General features: G+C 43.0%; 1 protein-coding gene across 1 annotated transcript in view; it reads left to right on the top strand.

Moving 5' to 3' along the window:
• Nucleotides 1-25,785, top strand: part of SRFBP1 (serum response factor binding protein 1) — an 86,171-nt gene that overhangs the window by 6,592 nt on the left and 53,794 nt on the right. The window contains exon 2 of the mRNA XM_075601035.1: nucleotides 25,053-25,141. Within this exon, the coding sequence (XP_075457150.1) occupies nucleotides 25,053-25,141 (89 nt within the window). The remainder of the gene's footprint in view (nucleotides 1-25,052; nucleotides 25,142-25,785) is intronic.

The following is a 25,785-nucleotide window of genomic DNA, read 5'->3' as shown; positions in this document are numbered from 1 at the left end:
GTATTTGTCTTAGAGGAGACCTCTACTTTGAAGAAATTGTTTTTTTTTAATATTTGTGAACTACTGTACACATTTTCGTACTTGGAGTTCTTAAGTAGCCTATTTTATTTGTTTTCTTTTTTTGCTGTCTTGGGAAACTTATAATACTAAATATATGTTTGTTTTTATGTTATCTATTGTGCACCATGTAAGTAAATTGGGAGAGACTTCGCCATCTGTCACATACGGGACACCTGTGAGCATGTGACCTGCATACGGGACATGGGTTAATACACCACTATCTATCTGTCGTAAAACAGCTCAAGCTGACATTTTTACCACTTAAAAAAAAAAGAACCCTTCTTTGAACTTTAAAAGTTTGCTCAATATATAAAATGCTTCATAACTTGGTTTTGATAATACCTAGATACACGCCATCTACACAGTTGGGTCTGTGTACTTAACATACACTGAAAAAAGAAGAAAATGTGCGCAGCTACAACCACTTTAAAGTGATAGTGACTAATGTCTGATGTGAACAAAACATTGCAATTACCCTGTAGCTCCTGTGATCTGTGAGAGCATACAAATATATTAGAAGTAAAACATACAAAACCGTGGAGGGTCTCAATTGCGTCTGCAGCTGTATCAAAAGAGAGTGGCTCAGCACCCCCAAGAAGCTAGGGAATCGGAGACAAAAACAACAGCACAAATCGCTAATAGTGAAGTATCTCAAGAATACATTTATAAAAGGGTAAATAATCTGCGTACATAAAAACAGTAGAACAAGCGCAATGAGTGTGTACAGTATAACACGGGGGTACCAAACAGCAAACTCTGGAACTGCAGACAGGTATGGATCCCTCTGATTCCCTTACTTAACATACACGCCTGCATCTATCTTGACAGCCTAACGTCTATTTTTGCAGGAGAAATGGATAGCTGTCTTTTGCACCTCCTTAATCATGAAATTTTTGGCATCATTTGATTCATCTCATTGCAATGGTTAAAAATATGTATTTGTTATTCTTTAAAATAGGTTTCAGACCAATGATATCTTATATTTAACATAGCCCTCAGACAAAGTGGTTACCTATTCGTCATCTCTCTCTCTGCACAGGGAATATTTAAAGAATGTAAGGTTTTCTTTGATGCTGACAGCCCATGATCTGGGTCTTGTCTACAGCCTTCCAAACAGTACATATTCCACTTTTAGTGGCTATTAGTTATAACCCTAGGTTAAGCCATATTTTAATCCTATCTCTAGGAGCACAGATGTTGACTTGCAATAACCTTAGTCCTATATAACACAGGTCTCGTTTGACAGGCCTTAAAAACAATTTGAGTATTTTTGAAAACATTTGTAACCAACATTAATTAGTCCCTGAAGTACCAGATTGATTTAAACAAATATTATCCAATACCTTATAATTGTTGTATACGGCTGTTAAAACATATATCATTGTAAAATTGTTGTCTCTCTTTATTTAAGTTTACAGCGTGAAATACAAATTTGCACCTAATTTAAAACTACTGTAAATGTAAACAAACGAAGGGGAAACCGTATCAAGATGTCTGCCAAACCAGTAAATGTATTGCTGAATATGTAATGCAGTATGATGTGTAAGCACTAGATGGCAGTACATCATCATTTTTTTCTTCAGATAATTGAAAATCCCAAAACTTGTATGCAGATATGAATTGAACAGTAATTTATAAATTTCTACCTTTTTTTTTTTAAGTCTGTGTTTTAATTTTTGTAAATTTTTTTTATTTTAAATGTTCTCTTAATCTAATGGGTGTTATTAACACATTCGTTTAAATGGAAATTACCACAAAGCTACTGTAGCAGTGCGTGATGAGTCACCATATTGAATGGAGAAAGAGGTTTTTTTTTAAACTAGCAAGAAATAGTTTTATTCCCAATTTTGTAGTTGCAATTCTCCTATTTTGTTGGGGTTTTGTTTTGTTTTTTAAAACTCTTTTGAGTGGTGGAGGGGCCGTGGCACCAGAGTGCTACGACTCCTCCGACCTAGGCCGGTTATGTGACCACGGAAATAGTAAAGAAGTCCACCTCCCATTTCCCTTCACTGCAGATCGGGTCAGGACGCATTTTAAACTGGGAAAAAAAGCATTCCTTGGGTATGACTTATCCACTGTCATGAGGCGCTATAGTGCCTGACCCATGATGTAGTAACTGTCTTGGTCCACGCAAAGGGTTAAATAGTGTGGTTGCTACCAGTCTGCAGTGATATAAAGGGGGCGCAACTTCCATTGTTTCCCTGAACGTAATCTCCTAGAAAATAAGCAAAAAGGGCATGACTTTCCTTGATAATCATATGGGCCCCCAGACGTTCCAGCTCTTGTGACAGGCCAGCATTTTAAGGGTTAAGGCAGGGGTGTGCAAATTTTTTGCAGTTGCGCCCCCCCCCCCCCCCTGCCTGCTGCCCCCGGTGCTCGCGCCTGCCTTACCTCAGGGTCATACAACGTCACGTGACCCCGGCCGCGTTGCCATGGTGACGCATCACCAGCCGCCTGAATCTCGGCAAGTAATACTGTATGTTGCAGAGGCCCCACGCGATCCCCCGGCATTTAATGTCAATGCAGTAGGGAAGAGCGCAGGGCCTCTGCAACCGCTGCACCCCCCTTCAAAAATCTCCCGCCCCCCTGGGTTAAGGTATCACCAAAGATTAGTTTGCCCTCATAAAAATTGAAGAGGAACTTTCTACGAAAGTATCTGAGGCTGCAGAAATTTAGTAGCAGTTCTGCCAAATCTAACACAAATACCCATCTCTGTGCTGCTACATTGACCGAACATAATTAAATCTGCAAGTGACCATAATTAGTATGCAATTAATAAATGTCAGACTGCTATTTTGCATCCTTTTTTAATTTTTTTTTTATAGTTTTGTAAGCAGTGAAATTAGACAAGTTGGCTAAATAAGTTTTTTTTTTCAGGCTCTGGACTACACGTTTGTCCCCTGACCTCTATGAATGTAGTTGCACAATTACAGTTTGTGTCTGTCTGTCTATTATACATACACATATACGCCTGGAATTGATTTCACAAGAGGGGAAAAGCTCCTTCTATTGGCACATCTTTTGTAATTTATGCTTGTTATAATTTGATGTATTCTCTTATGTCTTCATTTTAGTTTCTTTGAAAGGTGAGCAAATCTGTAATAGCTTTTTTTTTGTTTGTTGAAAAAAACAGGATTCCCTTATTTTCTAGCTTCTGAGGTTACTATGGTAACCTTTAGACTGCAATGAGCTCTGGGGGGAACATAATTTTGACCTCCCGGACACTTAATATTTGAAACCCTTGCATCTCCTGGACAAAGCTTCAGATTCTAAATATTTTAGAAAGGGTAAAGGAAGTACAAAAAATAAAATGCAAAAGAAGACGAAGTGTGGGATTGCTGCTTTTAATAGGAACATTGGCCGTTTAATATTCAAATTGTTATGTGGTAAGATGTCTTTTTCTTTTAGTTTGGAGCTTTATCTTGATACTATTGATTTGTGAAGTAAATAGTAGAGTGTTTTCTCTTTTTCTTTATGAAGTGTTTTTAATTTACATTGAATTAAGCCTTTTTGGCTATTGGCATCATGTGGCAAGTTTAGCCTGAGACTGGAAGTACAAATATAAACGATTACCAGGCAAATAAGTCAATGCATTTAACCAGAAATCTAAGCTTATTGCAGCGGGTCAACAGTGACAGGACCCACAAGGATATCCACCATAGAACCAAATCGATTTTGAAAGGAGTCTGAAGTGACACCTTCCTGGAGTTCTGCTTTTTGTCAGGTACAGGGAGGACTTGTCTTTTAGAAACTTACAATCACTTTCTTTTACTGACCAATTTGTTCCATTTCTTTCAGATTATTTTACTCACACTACTGTTGTGTGTTTGTTTTATTGTATCTACAGCTTTTTAATCAATTATGCAACAAATGTAGGAAGTATAATGTTTACCCTTTAAAAAATGCTGATATATCTGCAGAACATTGCTGTACTTATCCTTTCTATGTTTCTGTATTGAATCTATTATTGTGCTGTAGAATGTTGCAGAGCCATTAATACTATCCATTGTAAAAGTGTTAATGGGAGTGCTCCATCCTTCTAGCATGTTCTTTTTACCCCTTCAATTTATTTTCAATACCTGTCAGAGAATTACAGCACCGATGCTTTTAGAGTACATTATATATATATTTTTTAATTTAAATATCCTAGTGGCACATATTTTCTTCAAATATGAAAGGATTTCTTAACCATACCCACCGATAAAGAAAGAAAATACTGCAGTACTGTGCATGCATAGCAGTCTTTCCAGCAGCTGTTTCTGAAGCTGCCACATCATCAGTTGTGCTGTGATACTGCAGACAAGATCAGTTTGGGAAAAGTTAAAAACATCACTGCCTGACAAATAAATCTATTACTGGCAACCTTTGGGCAGTAAAGTTGCTAATTTGTATTGGTGAGATTGGGATGTGTTTGGAGATATAAACATGGGACTGTTTGTACTATTTCAGATAAAGCCTGTTTTGGTAGCTACTTATTGTACCATGGCAGTCTCAATTGAAAAGGATGTTGACTTGACAGCAATCTTTAAACTATACTCCAAAGGATACTTTCCTGAGAGCCCTATCATGCCAGCAGTTTATATTAACCAGACCAAGAAGAGTCTGGTCTCTGGACTCTGTCATTTGTTCTCTACTTGTAAGTAAGGGAAGTCAGGTCTGAGAACCTCTCTGTTTATCTTTGGGTCCATAAGCCTTACTGAATCCAGTCAGTGAGTGTGCTGAAATCTACAGCTTGGTTGTGGCTCTTCTTGTAATATTGTTCCGCATCAGAGCATGGCTTACAGTCATGCACATGTGACATCTTTCACTCATTGGAGGATAGGATTTAGTCAGCACTATGTGGTCTCATGGTGCTAGTTGTAACTTATCTGTACAAGAATGAGAAAACGGGTAGTTTGCTGTATATCTATGCTGTTACTTATTACGTGCAGTAAGGTCAAGATTAAAATAGGATACCTTCTGTATAATGCAGTGTTCAAAAATCCTAAACGGGTCTCACGAGTACACATTATGGACTTTTTGCTTTAACCCTAATCGCTAGGGCCAAGCAGACCATCTAACATCACATAATTGCCATTGGTGCCTTTTTGATTTTGGAAAATCTTGGAACAGGCCCAAGGAGAGGATTCCATTCATATGATCTTTCAGAAGATTGCAGAACAAGCATGTTGAGCCAAGGGTCTGTCTTTTTCGATAGGATTGGTGTTAGAGAAGAAAGAACAATCAAAAGTGATGCATTCCAGACTGACCTACAAAGTCTAACCCATAAATGTCATATACAGCTTATTACAGGCTGCTGTTTCAATTGCTTGGTTCTTCGAGATTATGGCTGCTAAATGGAAGGCCTGAGCTAAACAAAGGTTATTGTGCGGCAGTGCTGTTTAAAAGGATCGTGTTCTTCTCTGGTATATTTATTTGATTAATTGGTAAGCATGCTATGCAATTCTGTCAGTTGTATGTTGTAATGCTGGAGAAAACTACTTTTACCACATAGAGGAACACAGAAGGGCCTAATACATAGTTTGGTTGCTTAATTGGTTGAATTTAAATTAGATTTTTTTTTTGGGGGGGGAAGACTAGCACAACACAATTAAGAGGTTTACCTACTATCTTGCAGTTTACCTTATTTTGATATACTGTATACAAAGGCAAAGCTCTGAAGCTGCTATCAAATGTAATATCTGTTTATTTAAATTAAGAGTGGTGTCTCTTGTTCCTTTTTTGCGATCCACAGATTGGGATAAAATGTAAATAATTCTCAAATATTCTCTAGTCTTTGAATTGACAGCTATTTTAAGAAGTTAAAAAGAAAAAAATATTTTCTTTTTGTTGCCCAAGGGAAGGTAAAGCAGTGTTTAAGACTTACAAGGATGAAAGAATGAGTTTTATCAGTCATATGTAGTTGACCCTGCATACTGTAAAAGATATTGAGTATAATCCTAAACATGAAAAACTCAAAAACTTTTCTGGGGTGAGGGGGTGGAAAGGCAGAAACTTAGATGTAATTAAATAATTCTATTAAACATTTTCAAGGTCATTATAGCAGAGGACCAAACTGTATCAGACGTGTCACTGTGTACCAGGAATTTCCACTCCAGTCCATTTTCTCATGTGACTTTTTTTTTTTCCTGCTTGCTTTGACTTGTCGATAGGGTCGGGTGCCAGATTACATTTTCTTTGCCTCATCTAGCCCAAAGGTACACTTTTTTTTAAATATCTATATCTCTCCACAGGTGTTTAAATAAAATGTTAGTAAAAATGCAGTCTTTAATGTGGTTCATAAGAGAATGGGGTCCAACATTATTATTTAAAAGTACAGTAATGAACATGAAAGTCTTGTTATGACATGATAATAAAGTACAATAAAAAGCATTTTTTTCTCAAAGTATAAATCACTTCAATTTTGTTAAGTAATTTATACTCTTATGAAACTCTTATGGCTGATGGGGAGACATTTTTACTGTTCCAAAGTGCGGGGAAACCGTTTCAGGTGAGGAGAATCCTGCTTGTGCAGCCAACACATCATAGACAAACAAATTCCTCAAAATGCAGGTCTCCTCTAGGACAGAAGTACAAAGTAGAGCTGTACTCAGAATAAATTAAGAATTTGCATTGTGAACTTGTAACAGCCAAGAACAGAGGAGAAACAACCCATATGGACTTTTCATCAGGTACTAAATCATCAGGTTTTACAGACCCTAAAAGTGCATAAAAATGCACACTTACAATGCCACAGGAGTCTCATGAAGCTGTTCCAGCAAAGCGCATAGTCAAGACCGGGATCACTGATGCCCTGTGCTGACGCTGTCACACTACTTTCCCAGAATCGAAGCTGTGTGTTGCGGGAAGGAACATCACGAGCTGACGTTAGTCACGAAAGACGCTGTGCGGATCGGGCATCTTAATTGTTTGCTAACTCGTGTATACCAGTGTCAATTTCCCTCAAGGCGATAACTAAGGGTTCCAATGCATTGCCAAACAAGAGAGGGGAAAAAGGACAACCTTGTATGGTACCTCATTGCAGACTGAACCATTTCAATTTCCCTGAGCTAGTAACGATTCCGGCAAGCGGGTCACTGTATAAGGTTTCAGTAGCTGATACAAACCTTCCCTTAATCCCAAATTGGTTCATAGTATTGAATAGATGTGTCCAAGGTATCATATGGAAGACTTTTTCAGCATCCAAACTTACCTGGGAGTTTCTGCCCTGTCGAGTTATCGAAGCCACCCTTTGCCAGGTTCCCAGCACAGTAATTTTGAACTGCCATATATGTACCTTATGAGTATTGTTAACCCGGTTCTCTGCCTTTTAACAAATTCCGTCTGGTCACCATAGGTAATTGAAGGGAGGACACCACTTGGCCTATCCTTTAGTATTTTAGTAAAGATTATATAGTATAGGTTTAGCAATGAAATAGGTCTATACGAAAGGTACATCCTCTGGATCCCTTTCCTTTTTTGGAAGGAACCTTATGTAAGCTGAGCTTTTGGGCAAGTACCTCGAGTCAACTTTTCGTTGTAATAATTAACAAGGATGGCAGAGATATGAGGGTTCAGGACTTCATAAAACTCTGCAGAATAGCCACCATGCCTTGGTGCCTTAAGAGTTTTTAACTGTTTAATAGCGTCTTCATTTTCTTTGGTTATAAGACAATTTAGAGACTCTGTCTTTGTGAGCTATACTGTTAAATGGTTCCAAAGGTAAATTCGTTAGTTGGGGAGGTTTTTGGGAATTTCATTTTTGGTAGAACTCCTTTAATAATTTCAGTAATTTTGGCTGGGTCAATAGTCCTGTCCATGTTTAAACGCTGAGATAAAAGTTTTTGTGTTCTTTATTGTGGTTAAGTTACTTAGAAGCTTGCCAGCTTTGTTCCCAAATCTATAGAATTTGGCCTTGAAATAGTCTTTGTGGGTTTCTCCATTAAAGGGTCTAGTTCTCTCTTTTCTTTCAAATAATCATCCCAATTTTTTTTAATGTATATATTGTGCTCATATATGCCATGATTTTCCCTCTTAGGACTGCTTTGGCCGCATCCCAAAAGATCAGGGGGTTTGGGTTTCCAGCATTGCTATGCTCTATATCCAGGGTGGGCAACCCTGTCGCCATTCGCCACTTGTGGCGAATTGGCAGTCAAACTGTGGAGAATTGAGTAACTTAGTTTTTTCCCAAGCGCGAGCACTCCCCCGGCATGCACGAGCACGCCGCAGTTTGTGAATGATGCAGGGGCCGAGAAACAGTCAGAGGACACCTGTGGTGGAGCATGTAGTAAGCGCGCGCGCCTGAGTACTCCATGTACCCCCAACCCGGAAGTGTTCCTTGTCTGCACTGATATACTTGATCCTCCACTGCGGTGCCACGCTCCTCTAATTCCTGACTCCTCTCTGGCTGTCCGCCTGCTTCACTAATAGCTGGTTGCCCTGCTTCAAGTTTACAGCAAAGGTGCCCACCCCTGCTCTATATACTGCGACCACCAGTTTTGGTTAAGGATCACAAAACTAGGGTTTTTGAGCATTCTGGATGGGAAGGATCAACTTCTATTAATTGCTTCTTTTCCAGCTATGCTCATAGTGAATTAGATAGGAGCATGGTCAGATTCTGCATGCACCATAGACAATCAAGAGTAGTCACTTTCTAGAGGGTAGATGGACCTCAAAGGGTCACAGGCCAAACTCCTTTTTTTAATTTATTTTTTAACAAAATTGGTATCAAAAGATTGTGTAGTGTGTCTAATCCTCTTTCTTTAACCTCTATTGGGGGAGATTGATATTTTGTCCAAATAGAGTTTGTCTATCGAGTTTAAGTCCCCTCCTAAGATTAGATGGTACTCTGAAACTGCCGCAAACTTGCCCATCAAAGTGGCAAAGAACTTGTTGCAGTAAGTGTCACGTACGGCACACCCGTGAGCACGTGACCTGCATACAGGACAAAGTTTAATACTCCCCTCACAGGCTGCCCCATGTTTCACCTCCGCAAAGGTCCCTCAAATGAGTAATCTGTCCCCATATACCACCTGTCACAAACAGCACACAAGTGGGCACGCAACGTAGATATGCAATAAGGGTTAATACACAAGGCTACTCTAGCCAACTCACATTTTACCTGTATACGGTACCTCCAATGAGTTAATATTAACTCCTTAAAGCTGCAGTTCAGTCAATATCCTGCATGTTTGTTTTTTTTAATCAGTTCTGTAGTAAGAAAAAATACTTTTAGCATTTTCTGTTTTTAAAAAAACAACTTTGAAAGACAAATTTTCTTGTATTATATTTTAACAACCATTTGCTTAGGCACTGCCCCTGTCACAAGCCCTGGCACACCCCTTTGTCAGCCCTGCCCTCCCTCTAGCACGTGAGTGCAGGAGTGCTCATGAATATTCATGAGCTTCCACTGAGTGACAGAAGCAGAAGCAGAAGAAAAACATATGCCATCTCTAAAGATCTTGCCAAATTTTGACGATCAATACATGGAGAACGAATTGACCTGCAGCTATACAGTTCTTTAGGTAATTAGAGATTGCCCACATGAAACTATTGAAGTTAAAAAATGAATTAAAAAAAAAAAAAAGACTGAACTGCAGCTTTAAAGCTGCAGTTCAGGCTCCTTTTTGTTGCCGTTACATTTTATATTTAAACCAAAAGGGCACTGGTCGGTCCCTCTGTTACAGTTTATTGCTGGCATATTTCGCCTAGTAGCAGTTTTACACTGAAAGTGACCTGGTTCATGACGGAGTGCACACTCATTCACAAGCAACAGTGTAAATAGCTATCTCACAGATTACATATTATATATTGCCCCGTTGTTACTATTAAACATTATTTTGAATGCATATCATTTTACTCATTAACCACTAGAAAAGGGACCTTAAAGCTGCAGTTCAGGCTCCCTTTTTTTTTTTTCGTTTTTTTTTTTTACTTCAATAGTTTCAGTTGTGCAATCTCTACTTACCTAAAAAAAACTGCATAGACTGCCGATCAATTCGTTCTCCGTCTATTGATTGGCAAAGTTTGGCGACATCTTTAAATATGGGGAATGTAAATCGTTGCTATAGGAACAAGCATGCTTGTTAAAATAGAATACAAGAAAATTGGTCTTTCAAAGTTGTTTTTTTTAAAACAGAAAATGCTAAAAGTATTTTTTCTTACTACAGAACTGATTTATTAAAAAAAACACACATGCAGGATATTGCATGAACTGCAGCTTTAATTGCAATCATATCTATACGCGGCCACCACGTGAGATAGTTATGCAAATAAAACATGTAATATTAATATTTGCTAGGGTCCCAGGTCCCTGTTTATTATAGAAAATAAAAAGCTGTGTATGCTGTGCACGCGCATAGTAAGTGAAACTTCTTTGACTTTTGTCACAGCAATTGTATTTGTGTTGGTGATGTTTTAATTAAAAATCAAAATACAATTTCAGTGACAAAACGCAAATAAATTTGACTTAGAATGCGCGTGCTCGGCACACATCCCCTGTATTAGCTATTTGCACTAAGTGTGAATTCCTTGTGTGTATGTGTGTCAGTCAGTGTGTGTGTATGTGTGTCAGTCAGTGTGTGTGTGTGTGTATGTGTATGTCAGTCAGTGTGTATGTCAGTCAGTGTGTGTGTGTGTATGTGTGTCAGTCAGTCAGTGTGTATGTGTAAGTCAGTGTGTATGTGTGTGTGTGTGTGTGTGTCAGTCAGTGTGTATGTGTATTTGTGTCAGTGTGTATGTGTAAGTCAGTGTGTGTGTCAGTCAGTGTGTGGGGGAGGTGTGGGTGGGTGGGTCAGTCAGTGTGCGGAGTGGTGTGGGTGGGTCAGTCAGTATGCGGGGAGGTGTGGGTGTGTGGGGAGGTGGGTCAGTCAGTGTGGGGAGGTGTGGGTGGGTCAGTCCATGTGGGGAGGTGTGGGTGGGTCAGTCAGTGTGGGGAGGTGTGGGTGGGTGGGTCAGTGTGGGTGGAGGTGTGGGTGGGTGGGTCAGTGTGGGTGGAGGTGTGGGTGGGTGTTTCAGTGTGGGTGGAGGTGTGGGTGGGTGGGTCAGTGTGGGTGGAGGTGTGGGTGGGTGGGTCAGTGTGGGTGGGTGGGTCAGTGTGGGTGGAGGTGTGGGTGGGTGGGTCAGTGTGGGTGGGTCAGTCAGTCAGTCAGTGGGTGGGTGGGTCAGTCAATGTGTGGGGAGGTGTGGGTGGGTCAGTCAGTGTGTGGGGAAGTGTGGGTGGGTCAGTCAGTGTGTGGGGAGGTGTGGGTGGGTCAGTCAGTGTGTGGGGAGGTGTGGGTGGGTCAGTCAGTGTGTGGGGAGGTGTGTGTGTGTGTGTGTGTGTGTGTGTGTGTGTGTGTGTGTGTGTGTGTGTGTGTGTGTGTGTGGAGGGGGGGGGCAGTCAGTGTGTGTGTGTGTCCTGCTGCAGCCAGGGGCGGGGTGTAAAATTGCACACCACTTCTCCCCCTCCCCTTCTGCGCCCCCCCCCCCCTTCACAAATCCTGCGCCCCCCCCGCCACAAATCCTGCGCGCGCCCCCCCCCCGCCACAAATCCTGCGCACCCCCCCCCCCCCCGCCACAAATTCTGCGCACACCCTTCACACCCCCCCCCCCCCCCGCGGCGTACATGCGCGCCGCCCGGGTCACCCTTTCTTCCAGGAGCCGGCGCCGAGCCCCTGTGCCGCGCGTGTGTTGCGCCGTATGTCAGGGGGCCCGCGAACGTGTGGGGGGAACGACGCCGCTGCCAGCCGCTTCTGCGCATGTGTGGCGTCCGTCAGCGGCGCCATCACAACTGCGCATGCGCGGCATGGCAGCGGCCGTTAGGAGCGGCGGCTATCGCCGCCGCATATGTCACGGGGTGTGGGGCTCGGGGGGAGGGGTGTGGGGCTCGGGGGGGGGGGGCTGGGGGGGTGCGGCGGCGATTAGGAGCGGCGCCGGCGGCTATCGCCGCCGCCGCAACATGTGACAGGGGCGGTGTGAGCGGAGTGGCGTCCATTACGTGACGTCACTTCCGTTTCACATTTCGCCCCACATCATCCAGTTTTATCCCATCAGAGGTGCCACTAAAGAAGTTTCACTTCAAAAACTGCACTTTAATACACACTTGTTGTAGCAAAATGTTTCCAAAAATGTAAATACTCTCCAGAGCGTGCAACAGTTCATTCAGAGCCCAAAGCATCACTTATTAAATGTTTTAATATATATAAAAATACAGTGCTTAGATTACAGAAAAAGGATTACAGAAACATACTGTATTGTATGTCTTTATTTATATAGCGCCATAAATGTACATAGCGCTTCACAGTAGTAATTCATATTATATAAATAACAAATAATATAAATAACAGGTCATGGGAATAAGTGCTTCAGACATAAAAGTAACATTAAGGAAGAGGAGTCCCTGCTCCGAGGAGCTTACAATCTAATTGGTAGGTAGGAAGAACGTACAGAGACAGTAGGAGGGAGTTCTGGTAAGTGCGTCTACAGGGGGCCAAGCTTTATGTATCATGTGTCCAGGATTATCCAGTGCTATTCATATGCTTCTTTAAGCAGATGTGTCTTAAGGTGGGTCTTAAAGGTGGATAGAGAGGGTGCTAGTCGGGTATTGGGGGGAAGGGCATTCCAGAGGTGCGGGGCAGAAAGTGAGAAAGGTTTAAGGCGGGAGAGAGCTTTAGATACAAAGGGGGTAGAAAGAAGACATCCTTGAGAAGAACGCAAGTGTCGGGATGGTGCAAAGCGAGGAATCAGGGCTGAGATGTAAGGAGGGGCAGAAGAATGTAAAGCTTTAAAAGTGAGGAGGAGAATTGAGTGTGAGATGCGGGATTTGATCGGAAGCCAGGAGAGGGATTTCAGGAGGGGAGATGCTGAGACAGATTTAGGAAAGAGTAGAGTGATTCTGGCAGCAGCGTTTAGGATAAATTGTAGAGGAGACAGGTGAGAGGCAGGAAGGCCGGATAGCAGGAGGTTGCAGTAATCGAGACGTGAGAGAATGAGGGCCTGAGTCAGAGTTTTTGAATATGAGAGGAGAATGAGAAAGAGGAATCAAGTGTAACCCCTAGGCAGCGTGCTTGGGCTACTGGGTGAATGATCGTATTTCCAATAGTAATGTGGAAGGAGGTAGTAGGGCCAGGTTTGGGAGGAAGTATAAGGAGCTCTGTTTTTGCCATGTTAAGTTTCAGTTGGCGGATGGCCATCCAGGATGATATTCCAGAGAGGCATTCAGAAACTTTGGTCTATATAGCAGGTGTAAGGTCAGGGGTTGAAAGGTAAATTTGTGTGTCGTCAGCATAGAGGTGATATTTAAACCCAAAACATGTGATTAGGTCTTCTAGAGAGAGTGTGTAAAGAGAAAAGAGAAGGGGTCCCAGGACAGAGCCCTGGGGTACCCCCACAGAGAGATCAATAGAGGAGGAGGAGGTGTTGGCAAAAGAGACACTGAAAGTACGATGGGAGAGGTAAGAGGAGATCCAGGATAGAGCTTTATTCCGATTACATACAATTAAAATAGATGCTGAACAGTTTCTCAAAATGAAAGGATACAACAGAAACAGAAAACCCTATACAGTACATTATATTGCCCAAATGCCATAGGTTTTCTCCCAGAGAAGTCACTGGGTCAGGAACATGAGTTATCACGTGTTTGGTCCAAACACACACCTGTTGAAATCTTATTTTCATAATCTTTGCTGTGACTTAAATACATTCTTTCTCCATGGAAACAACATAAGTCCGTCGTAAATCAGCTTTTAGATTGACAGTTTTATGACAGAGTAAAAAAACATTTAAAAAATGACGTTTACATTTCTCCTCAATATCTAAATGCCCTCATAACTTTCCTTAACTAATAATTACACACGTGAGTCATATCAGTACATTCAGGCGTTCATGGCGGACGCAACAAATCCTAAGCATGACAGTCTTCCCTCTAAACCCGAGTGACAAATATCTGTTCCCCAGTACCTGCTAAACCTGACGTGTCTATAATCATTATATGTCACTTGGTGCCACGGATACACACATGTAATTCTTAGCATTTTCCTCAGTGAGGGCATAACCTGTGTGTCACCCCGTTCTGGAATGTACCAGCGATTATTCACAAAATATAAAAACGTGAACACTCCCATGTATGAAAGTATAAAGTCGTATAATAAGGTGAAGAGCTGCCGCCGCCGCATCTCGGCGTGAAGTCCCGATGTTGGCAATCTCCGGCCTCTTTTCTAAAATCGAGCCGACTGCATTTCGGGACAAGATGTCCGGTGGCTAGAACCTCCTCTCTACATTGCATTAACACCGACTCTTTACATGTTTTGCTGCCATCACAGTCTCCACGGGTAATGAATTCCACATTGTAACTGCCTTAAATTGAGAGAAAAAAAAACTGCTCGTGGAATCTCCTTACCTTCAACCTTAAGGTATAACCCCATATAGTTTGTTCTGCCCTTCAGATGAATATTTCTTTTTAAAGCTCCTTGAATTTTCCCCGAATATATTCGTATAAACCCCTCTTGGATGCCTCCTTTTCTTCTTTAAAAAAAAAAATGTAAACAAATCTAATTTAGCTAGCCTCTCCTAGATTTTCCATCCCCTTTATTAATCTGGTGGCTCTTGTCTGCACTTTTTCTAGTTCCATAATGTCTTTTCTAAGGAGTGGTGCCCAAAATTGTACTCCATGTTCAAGGTTTTGTTTTTCTAATGCTTTCTAAGGGGCATAACTATGTTTACTTCCCTTCCATCCATTGCCGTTTAATGCAAGATAAGATCTTGTTTGCCCTTGCAGCAACTGAATGACTTTGGACACTTTTGCTAAGCCTGCTGTCTGCAAGCACTCCTAAATCCTTCTCCATCAAGGATTCTCCTAATTTATCCCCATTTAACTTGTAAATTGCCTGTTTATTCTTGTTTCCCAAATGCATAACCTTGCATTTATTTGCATTGAACCTCACCTGCCATTTACCTGCCCAAGTTTCCAGTCTATCCAAGTCCTTTTGGATAGAAATTACATCTTACAGGTATTCCTCGCTATCCAACGTTTCACTTTACGAATGGCATATCCAATGCTTTACAATGCAACCCTAAGGGCTGTTTTTCGATGTCGGAATGCATTAATCAACGCCTGAATGCGTTATCCAACGCTCGCCGCCACTGATTAAAATGTGTAACGGAGTGCTCACCACAAACAGGGCGCGACCGCGGGGTCGAAGTGGGGATTGTGAATAAACCGACCTCCAGCCGCGAGTGTAGATTGGTAGCCGGGTCGGGGTTGGAGAATTCTGTATTGTCGTAGCTACTTGCCGTGGTTGGGGTTGGAGAGGTGCGGCTGGTCGAAGGTACTTGCCGTGTTCGAGATTGGAGAGGTGCGGATCGTCATAGGTAATGCCGAGGTCAGGAGTCCAGATGCTAGCCAAGGTCAGACACGGAGAGAGCTGGTGATTGATGCAGAAAAGCCAGTCTCTGCTTTGCAGCGTGCATGCGCTGTCCAAGCACGCTGCGCATCACCGATGCGCCGATGAGACCCAAGGAGGGACCAGTGGCGCCAGTTTCTCTAGACGCGTGGCGCGAGACAAACAGGACGGTGAACATCCGTGGTGCCGTGGGACGTGCCAGGGGAGCGCAGCTTGCTAAGGGTACCTGTGGTGTCCCCCCCTTTGTCAGGGAGGCGCTTGGTCGTGGGGCAAGGTGGCCCTATGCTGCGGGGTGCGTGCCAGGCCTGTCACGGGTCCTTACAACATGGGACTCGCATTACAACGGTTTCACTATCCAACGCTAGCTACTTCCAGAACGGATTCCGTTGGATAACCGAGGACTGCCTGTACTCTGATTCTACTACCTTACACAATTTAGTGTCAACAGCAAAGATGGAGACTTTGCTCTCTATGCCAACCTCAAGGTAATTAATAACCATGTTAAAAAGCAGGTGCCCAGTACTGATCCTTGAGGTACTCCACTCACAACTTTAGCCCTACCTGAAAAATTCAATTTATTACAACTCACTGTTTTCTATCCTTCAACCAGTTTTCATTCCAGGTGCAAATATTTTTTAGCGAGTCCAATTTGCTTTATTTTGTATACTAACCTATTGTGTGGAACCGTATCAGAAGCCTTTTCAAAATCTAAATAGACCATATCAACTTCATTACCCTGGTCTAAATTTCTACTTACGTCCTCAAAGAAACTAATGAGGTTAGTTTGGCACGACCTATCCTTCACAAATCCATGCTGACTATTACTAATAATTTTGTTTCCATTAGGTATTCCTGAATATTGTCCCGTATTAAACCTTCAAGTAGCTTCCCCACTATTGATGTCGGGCTTACAGGTCTGTAATTTCCCGGTTGTGATTTAGCTCCCTTTTTAAATGTAGGCACCACTTTTGCTTTATACCAATTTTGTGGTACTGAGCCTGTGAAAATGGAGTCCTTGAATATTATATGTAATGGTTTGGCTACTACTGAACTTAACTCCTTAAGAACTCTTGGATGTATGCCATCACGCTTACCCAAATGTTCGAGGACTTGAATATTTGCTATTACTTCTACATTTGTTGATATTACCAAATCCAGGATTGCCCGCTACTGGTTGGTTCCTCAATAATTTAGGTCATATAATTGTGTTTAAGCACCCCCAAAAATCTGTTTCCTTTTGTTTTAATGCTAATCTCATTGCCCCAGTCTATGCCTGGATAATTAAAATCAGCCATTATGCAAACATGACCTAGTTTTGATGCCTTCTTCATTTGCAAACGTATTTTAGCTTCCTCAATCTCACCGATATTTGGTGGTTTATAGCATATCCCTACAAACATTTTCTTTGTACTTTTACTTCCACTGCTAATTTCTATCCACAAGGTCTCTACATTTTCATAATTCCCTTCATAAACATCTTCCCTTATGATAGGTTTTAGATCTGGTTTAATATATAAGCATACTCCACCTCCTCTTCTATTTGCTCGATGGTTCCGAAAAGGGAATAACCCTCTAAATTAACTGTCCAGTCATGTGTTTCATGCCACCATGTTTCAGTAATACCTATGATACCATACTGCTCCCTTGCAGCTATTAATTAAAGCTCCCCCATTTTATCTTTTTGCATTAGCAAGAATGCATCTGTTTTTTTTCCAGCCTGTACTATTCTCATCTGCTCCTTCCTTTCTGCGCCAATTTGGTTTAGTCTTTAGAAGTTTTCTAGTATTATCTGTATTTACTATGGGTGGCTCGCTGCTTGTCAAACTCGCACTTGCCCCCATTCTAGTCCATAACCCCTTGTTTCCTCATCTATTCTTTGTAGTTCGTTATCTGTTTCATTCCCATCCTCCCTCCGTACTAGTTTAAAATCTGTGAGTTAGGGAGTGAAGTCAAAGGGTTTAACAGGGTCAGAATAATAATAGTCGAAAAGCTGGATGATAAAGGAGCACTGCAAATAAGAGAACTGGAGGCCAATTGAAAAAATAACAAAACTTTATTGAGGCATAAAGCCTAAGTGAAAAAGGGAGAGCGAAACCTCGAACGCATTTTCTCGCCTATCTGCGCTTTATCAATGAATGCTTCTTAGGTCAAAAAGGTGTCACTTTAGAGGTACTCCCTCACCAGAAGAAATACTATACAACCTGTGTTCCCAGGTTAAAAAAAAAAAAACCACGGGAACCAATACTCTCCATGTAAATGAAAACACTGAAGAGCTGACAATCTAACAGTGTCAGAGATGCACCCAAAAGAAGACACAAATAATCAAATATTAAAAAACATAATAATCATTAAGTTAAAAATTACTCTGAAAATTAATACAATTATAAAAATGAATATCTAAAGAAAAACGCATGAATTAAAAAATAACCATAACATAACATTGTAAAATAATCACTTTTGTCAAGGTTATAAGTTGTACCCCATCATTGTGTTTTAGCATATGCTACACTTTCCCTAGCAGCTACGGTCCAGGGCAGTTCTATAGTGTGCGCGGCCTTTCGCGTGCACCTGTGCGAACGCGCGTACACGTGCTGCACGCTTTTTTGTGTGTATGCTCTGAGAGAGTGAGGTACTGCGTGTGTGCGTGTGTGTTATAAATACATTTCAAAAAAATAAATAAATACGTTAATAAATTATTTATTAATTGCACATATATGTACATACACACACACCTACATTTTAGCGGCGGTTGCGGCACAAATTAACTATTTTCCTCATCTTCCCCCCCCCTTTCGGCCGGTTCCATGCACACTGCCGTGCGTGCGCGCGCGCACTGTCCTATTATAGAATGGCTGACTAACTTCAGCCAACTATAACTGCTGCGAAGCGCACGCACTATAGAACAGCCCTTACTCACATTTCTCTGCCACTCCGTTTTAAAGGTACTCTCCGGCCGTAAAGGGTGCATGCAACGTAATGTCGCAAGGTACGTACCTTGCGACATTGCGTCATCACGTTGCATGCACCCTTTACGGCCGGAGAGTGCATGATGTATTATCGAGGCCAGCTCTGATACCATATTGCAAGGAGGACTTCGAGTGAACTTTGAAAGGATTAACTCTGTCGGGTGCCTTGTTCCAGTTGATGTTGGACTGCTTACCTGTCATGAGACGTTACCTGCCTTGGTGGTGATTATATATCACAAACTGCTTTATTTACACATGTATATTGTGAGTGTTTTTAATCCCCCCACCATTCCCTCCCCATATTAAATGTTACAGTGTTACACTATGGGGCGTGCGCTCTCTGTTTTTTTGTTCATATATATATTTATATATATTTTTTTTTAAAACATTGTATGTCCCTGTGTCTAGGGGCAATCACATTGGACCTTTGGCCCGCCACTCCGCCTCAGGCCAATGAGATGGCTCCCTTGGCCCGCCCACCCCCGCACACCTCTGATTGGCCGGTGTGGTCTAACAGTGTCACACACACCGTGCCTCTCCAACACTGGCTACCACACAATGTGCACCAGCCGCCGCCACCTCCCGCCCAGGTATGTAACTAAACCGCCGCCTCACACCCCTGTGCCTACAGCCTCCCCTCCCCGCTCACACTCCTGCCGCCGCCGGGGCCTCAAACCCCTGCGCCTCCCCGATCACACCCCTGCCCGCCTTACCTCACACCACCTGTGCCTCCCGCCGCTTCACACCCCCGGCCGCTACAGTCAGCGGGGAACCGGCCGGACGAGACCAAGCGGGGGAGCTGACAGCCGGGAGGGGGAGCGGGCACAACAATTGCAGACACGCTGCCTCCCGCCTCAGATCCGCAGGGGAGCGGCCGGACGGGGGAGGGAACGGCCGCCGCTTGCACGCGCCTCCGTCTGCACCAGCACACGGAAGGTTCCGCCGATGGGGGGGGGAGGGAGGAGCGGACGGACGACCGTCAGAGACAGCGGGGGAACGGACAGGGGAGCAAGCGGATGCCGGATACATTGTCACCTCCTTCCCCCCTTCACCTCCCTCCCCCCCCTTCACCTCCCTCCCCCCCCCTCCTTCACCTCCCTCCCCTCCCTTCACCTCAGTCACCCACCCACTCAGTCACTCAGTCACCCACCCACTCAGTCACCCACCCACTGTCAAGTCACTGTCATCTGTCTTTTGTGGTAAATATAAAAATAAACATGTTGCATTGTAATCTTTTTTTCTGTATGACAATAAGAAAACAGTTACGTTAAAGTTGTGCGCTAAAAAATATTTTACCCTGGTAGGTGCGCTATGGGTTGGGGGTTGAGGGGGGGAGTGGGGGCGGCCACCCTGCTCCATTCATTTGTCCTGGGCCCCATGCTTTCTGTTGACGACCCTGCTCCCGCCCGCCACCGCAGCAAACACCCCGCCCCACAGTAAGTCAGCTGCACCGACCCCCCTGTCACACACCGCACCCAAAGTCAGCCACCGCAGAGATACCCGCAGCATGCCGCTGCACCCCGTCACTAACCCACCCGCAGTGAGCCGCCGCACAACCCTCCCGCCTGCCCCCCCAGTGATCTGCCACTGGACAGCTCTGAAGGAAGGGTTGGGGGGAATCACAATCCCCCCGCCCTCCAGTGAGCCACTGCTGCCGAGCTCTGAAGTGGGGGGTGGGAGGAAATCACTAACCAAAGGTGACCCACCACTGCTAAGCTCTGAAGGGGGGGGGATTACAACCCTCCTGCCCACCCATGGAGCCGCTGGCTATCTGTCAAGGGGGGGGGGGGGAATCCCGGCCATCCCCCTCAGTGACCCGCCGCCGCCGAGCTATGAAGGCGGGGGAGGGGGGGAGTCACAGCTGTGAAAGGGGGGGGGGAATGGAGCTGTGAAAGGGGGGGGGGAATCGGACATGTGAACGTGGGGGGGACGCAGCTGTGAGGGGGGGGAGCGGAAAGCGAGGGGTAGCGGGAAAATTAAATCCCTGGCAACGCTCAGCTAGTCTATTATGTTAATTATCTTCCTCCTGTTGTCTGAGGCCTGTCTTTCATTTACAAAACCCTACCTTGTCTGGGTGTATCAATCTAGGGGGGAGTGTTTAACTGTTTGTTTAAGTTTTGCTTATACTGTATAATAAAATCTGAATTTAGAAGCAAGATCAGCCTATAGCTTTCCCATCTCAGTGGGTCTTTTCCTTTGTGTAAAACAGTAATATTTGCGTTGGTCATTTTGTTGGGGTATATCTACCTCCAAACAAGCAGTTAAATACTTGAATTAGACTTGGGGCCAGAATCTTAATATATTTTTAATAATACAAATGTGTTAGTTCATCAGGGCTTGGAGCTTTAGACGTTTTAAAGGATTTAACCAACTCCCTTCCCTCCAATTCTGTAATTTAGCAGTTTAAGGTAGCGAGTTCCTCATGTTTCAGTTTAGGGCGATCACATTTCCCAAGATATTTCAAAATCTTTGAACTTAAAATACACCCTTTTTTTAAACCATGTGTTATAACTTGTTATAAGTTTTTAGTAAACTAATATTTGGGATCCTATGAAATGTAAATAAATGACTTCATTCATACATCTCTTTTATCAAAGTTTTGTGGTAACTATGCCTCCATGGTGGGTGCCGGTATCCACACCAGGGTTCCCATTATGTCTGATTTTTAAAGCTCCCAGCCATACGACCCAATAGGAAGCTCTGAAGTCATCCGATGCGACTTCCTTATTGGCCCATGTTACTAGGGGCTTTAAATTGCAGAAAAATGTAGAGATACCGGCGCCCTCTTCAGAGGTAAGGATCTCTAGAAGCAGGGGGTCGCCGGATCGAAAATTAATGGAGTTCAGCCCCAGAGACCCCCTGCTTCAATCCTGTACTAAAAAATGAAGAAAAAAACAGAATGGAGTGCTCCTTAAAGGCAATTCCTGGAATGATTTAATCTGAATCAACTATACATTTTGCAACAATAGCAGCCACTGTAAAACTGGTCTGTGCTCTGTTTTTTTTGCTCTACAGCCAACATTACTTTTTATACATGTTGTAAGTACATATGGCCAAAAGTTACTTTTTATAGGGGCACAATGAGCCTATAAAGTGAACACTTGCCTATAATTGGTATGTTTCCAATTTTAGGTATGCAGAAAAATACAGAACTGCGCCAAATCATTTGTTTTTCAAACTAGAGAGAGATTTCCTGTTTTTTCAGTTGTGGGAATATGAGGTTTTGCCAGTTTGCTAATGTTCGTGTAGTAATTTATTGCAATCTTTCTAGACTTCTAATTCATCACTAACTGCTTTCATGGTGTAGACATTTTTATTTTGTGGTAAGCTTTTTACAAGGTATTTATAGGTGATGAGGCATGCACATGTTTCTTTACACCGTTGTGGCAATCATTAGGGTTACCAATTTTCCTGAATATTTAGGTAATCTAATTAAAATTAGTCAGATGTCCCTAATGTGTTGTCTTTGCTTTTGATTGAATTATTGATACACTTGGAAACCTAAAGTAAGAGAAGTGAATCAATTGAAAATGGGAGTTTTTATAAGCTCTTGATTAGCAGCTGCCATCATTGTACTGCTCAGATCTGTATGGCAACTCCACAGTGAGGAGCACTGCATCAAAATACCTAGCCCTTAACAGGCTGTGTTGGGGATAATACTTTTTTTTCTGGAGCAGGGCCCTCATTATGTGTGTAGCAGTGTTTCCCCCACCCTCTGGGAGACGGTGCCACTACACAGTGTCATAGTGGGGACGTCAGGGCAGGCTTCTGGGGTCTTAACTGGTCCTTCCTCACATTGTTAGCGCCTCCATCTCTTGCAGGCTCCCGGGATGTGGAGATAATCCCTGCAGGAGAACTCACTTCTTGTCCCCCTCATAGATTGCAGACTCAGGCAGGAGTATATTTTAACAGGAACACGTTATTGCAATACAGCTTGTATCAGCATACACTGCACAGCAACACTTTCTGACCTCTCACCCTCTGGATGGTCCCTGGACTTCCACCTCTGGCCTAGGGCACCAAGGGCAGTCTGAAGTCTTCCCTGACTCCTTAATAGAGCCAGGGATATGGTAATCACCCCCCCACACCCAAAGGGGAGCGGACAGTAGGTGCCAGAGCCCTGTTCACCTCTGTGTGATACCAGTCTCTCTCAAGGGGGAGAGACACTAACTAACTACATTTAGGACGTGCAGCCCCATAAGTACTGAGGATTAAGGTCCAAGGTCTGAGCCCCTTAATGGGCAGAACACTGGCCTTGCCCACCTCCTCCCCTGTCACTCAAGGTTGCTGCTACTGGTGGGGAAAAGCCAGGATTGGTCCTGACACTGCCTGCACTATTACTAGGGCTTGCATGTCAAGGAGGGCAGACTGGTAGCCAAAACCAGACATGGCTACACATCTTTCTGTATGTTTGTCGTTCTTTGTATGTAACTATCAAATTTCTGTGCCCCGTTGTTCTGTGGACATGTTTCACGAAAAGATATTTCTCATATAGGAATGGAATACTAAATAACGGGTTCCAGGCTTGTTTGTATTGAAACATGTACGTTTATAAAGAACATTGTAACGTTGCAGTTCTTCCTAGCACCAGTGAACAAGGTTTCACTTACTTTTAGCTCCTCTTGTCTACAGTATATGAAATGATGCGTTGTTCATTGGGAGAATTTTGTGTTCGTGCCCTTGTCTTTTCTGGTCACAGGGAGGTTTGTGCATAATGATGGAGGCACAAACAAGAACTTATTAGTCATGGATGAAAAGAAAACCTTAATTTTTAGGGACGCTATAAAAGTGAGATTATAACTTCAGATGTTAAAATGTGTTCTAGGAAGACACATATTTGGGTTAATTGTTTAGCAAAAAGTGTGTTTTCAAACAAAGTGGACTGGTAAACTACATCCCCTCCAACCCCAGATAAAAACTTCACGTCTTTTCTTCACTCATGTACAGATGTAGCAGACATTATAACACTGATTAAACCACATGAACACACAAAATAATGCGTTGAACAAGACATGCAATCCTTTTCACCATTCTTTTAAATTCTAAATATAGCGCCAGCGTTAACGCGATGCATTGCGTTTACAGGGGCAACTATAAGAAAAAATATATTTCCCAACAAAGGATATAGCAGTCTTCCCCAAATCAAAGTAGAACACTACTTGCAAATGTTACAATATGCAGTGACAGACCACACCACACAATCAATAATACTCGTACAAAACTAGAGGTAGGTGCATGAGGACAAAAAGGAGTCCCCAAAATTACTGTAGAAAAGAATCGATGGAGTCCTCATCACGTACACAAAGCACAGTTTAATAATAGCAAGAGAGCATGCACTGAAGAATATACAGTTATTTTATAAAAAATACAATTTCAACCATATTCACATATAATTGTCACATAGGTGAAAATAGACACAAAAGTAGTGAATGCAGAAAACTATGAGACAAGCTACACAATGTGTAAATCCACACACTCAAAAAGCCAAAGGAAAAGGGGCGTGCGAAAAAACAGTAGAGAAAAAAAGCAAAGGCTATATACTAACTGTAACTGGGGAAAAGGCAAACGAGAGGAAAGCTAAATGAGGTGGCACTACAGCAAAATGAAAAATTCAATGTGCAACCTGAATGGCTGTTACTGAAGGCACTGAGGACTCTTGCTGATAGCTTATTACAAGGACTTTTAAAGGGAAGTACCATGGTCCACTAGGGATCAGTGGGAATGGATCTAGTAAAGCTGTTTCCCCGAAGCGTGCCCCCCCTTTTTTTCCAATTTTGCTGTAGTCGCACCTCATTTTGCTTTCCTCTCTCGTTTGCCTTTTTTCCCAGTTATAGTTGGTATATAGTCTTTGCTTGTTTTCTCTACTTCTCTGTTTTTGGCTCCCAGTTTCTGCTTTTTGCGCACTTGCCCCTTTTCCTTTGGCTTTTTGATAGTGTGTGGTTTTCATAGTGTACTACTGATTTGTGGAAAACTGCTATATCCTTCATTTGGATATATATTCTTATAGTTGTTCAGTGCTGGATTCACTTGCAATATTTTTTCCTCTGAGATTTCCCCTCCGCCCCCCTTTTTTTCCAGTTTGCTCCTGTTAACAGGTGCAAGAAACGTCTGCTACATTTGTACTGTAGCTACAGTTGTCTGAGCAAGAGGTTTATGACGTCTTGAAAGTGTGTGCTCATCTCCACTTATGTATGAAAAACATTTCTGCTACTACATTAAAATGTATCACAAACTGCATTGAGCCTACAATTCTCCAGGAGTAATGCAGTTACTTGAACTCCGCTGAACTTCACTTCTCCCTGATGCATACCTATCATTTCTAACTTGTGGGCTTTTTTTCTCTAAGGGGTAATTTTAATACACTGAAGTGGGCGACTGCTATCTCTGAAAACCCCCATTCTAGTCTATGGATGTTTTTGGCCAATTGTGGCACAATAGTCTGTATTTTGATATACTCCCCCGACACCCTTAGTAGTGTTACAGTAATTGTTGGACACATTGAATATCTTTGTAATGGAATGTAAGGCAATGTTACTTCAAATTACATACTTAATTTTCTTGTTTCTAAACTTTATTTTAGTATTATGGATTTAGGTATTCAATTCTCTAAACGTACATGTTCATTTTTTGTAATCGTTTATTTTTGTTTGTTTGTTTTTCTCAATAGGTTGTGAAGATGAGGAAAGATGTGAAAAAGGTCAAAGTTCTCACAATTCGCAGACTTACTCGACATATTGCAAAACTAAAATCTAAAAAGTTAGTGCATTTTACTATTTTTTATTGTATTCTCATTTAGTGTTAATTTAGTGAGTATTGGATTGTTTGCTTTTAAATGGGGTAGCCTGTTTAACACAATCTACTCTACATAAAGCAGGGCTGCACAACACGCGGCCCGCGGGCCGCATGCGGCCCGCCTGGCCTCTCTGTGCGGCCCTCGATGAGATTTAAAAAAAAAAAAAAAACTTTGAAAAAAAAAAACCGTTGAAAAAAAAAATGGCCCGCTCCGCCCCCCCCCCCTTCCCTGCTCCCAACGTGGGGTGGAAGGGCAAGCAACTCTCAGCTTCTCTGCGGGCCCGATTCCCCCCCCCCCTGCTCCCAACGTGGGGCGGAAGGAGAAGCAACATGCAGCTCTTCTGCGGGCCCGCTCCCCCCCCCTGCGACGGCCCCCCTTCAACCCCCCTTCTTCCCCCCATCTCTCCCTCCCCACTCCTCTCCTTCCCTGGTAAACCCTCGCGGCCGCATGCTGTCTGTGCCCTCTAGGAGCGCGCACCAGCAAACGCGTGCGCTTCCTGTAACCCCCCTAACCCCCCTTCCCGGCTCCAGCAGGGGAACGCGCTCCACCAGTCCCGCGACCCGGAACTTCAGGGTCTGTTAGTAGAGCACGGTTCCCCCTGCTTCAC

Source organism: Ascaphus truei, chromosome 1, assembly GCF_040206685.1.
Source record: "Ascaphus truei isolate aAscTru1 chromosome 1, aAscTru1.hap1, whole genome shotgun sequence".
NCBI classification, from domain to species: domain Eukaryota; kingdom Metazoa; phylum Chordata; class Amphibia; order Anura; family Ascaphidae; genus Ascaphus; species Ascaphus truei.
Note: the sequence above shows the minus strand (reverse complement) of the source record. Positions and strands in the feature narration are given on the sequence as shown.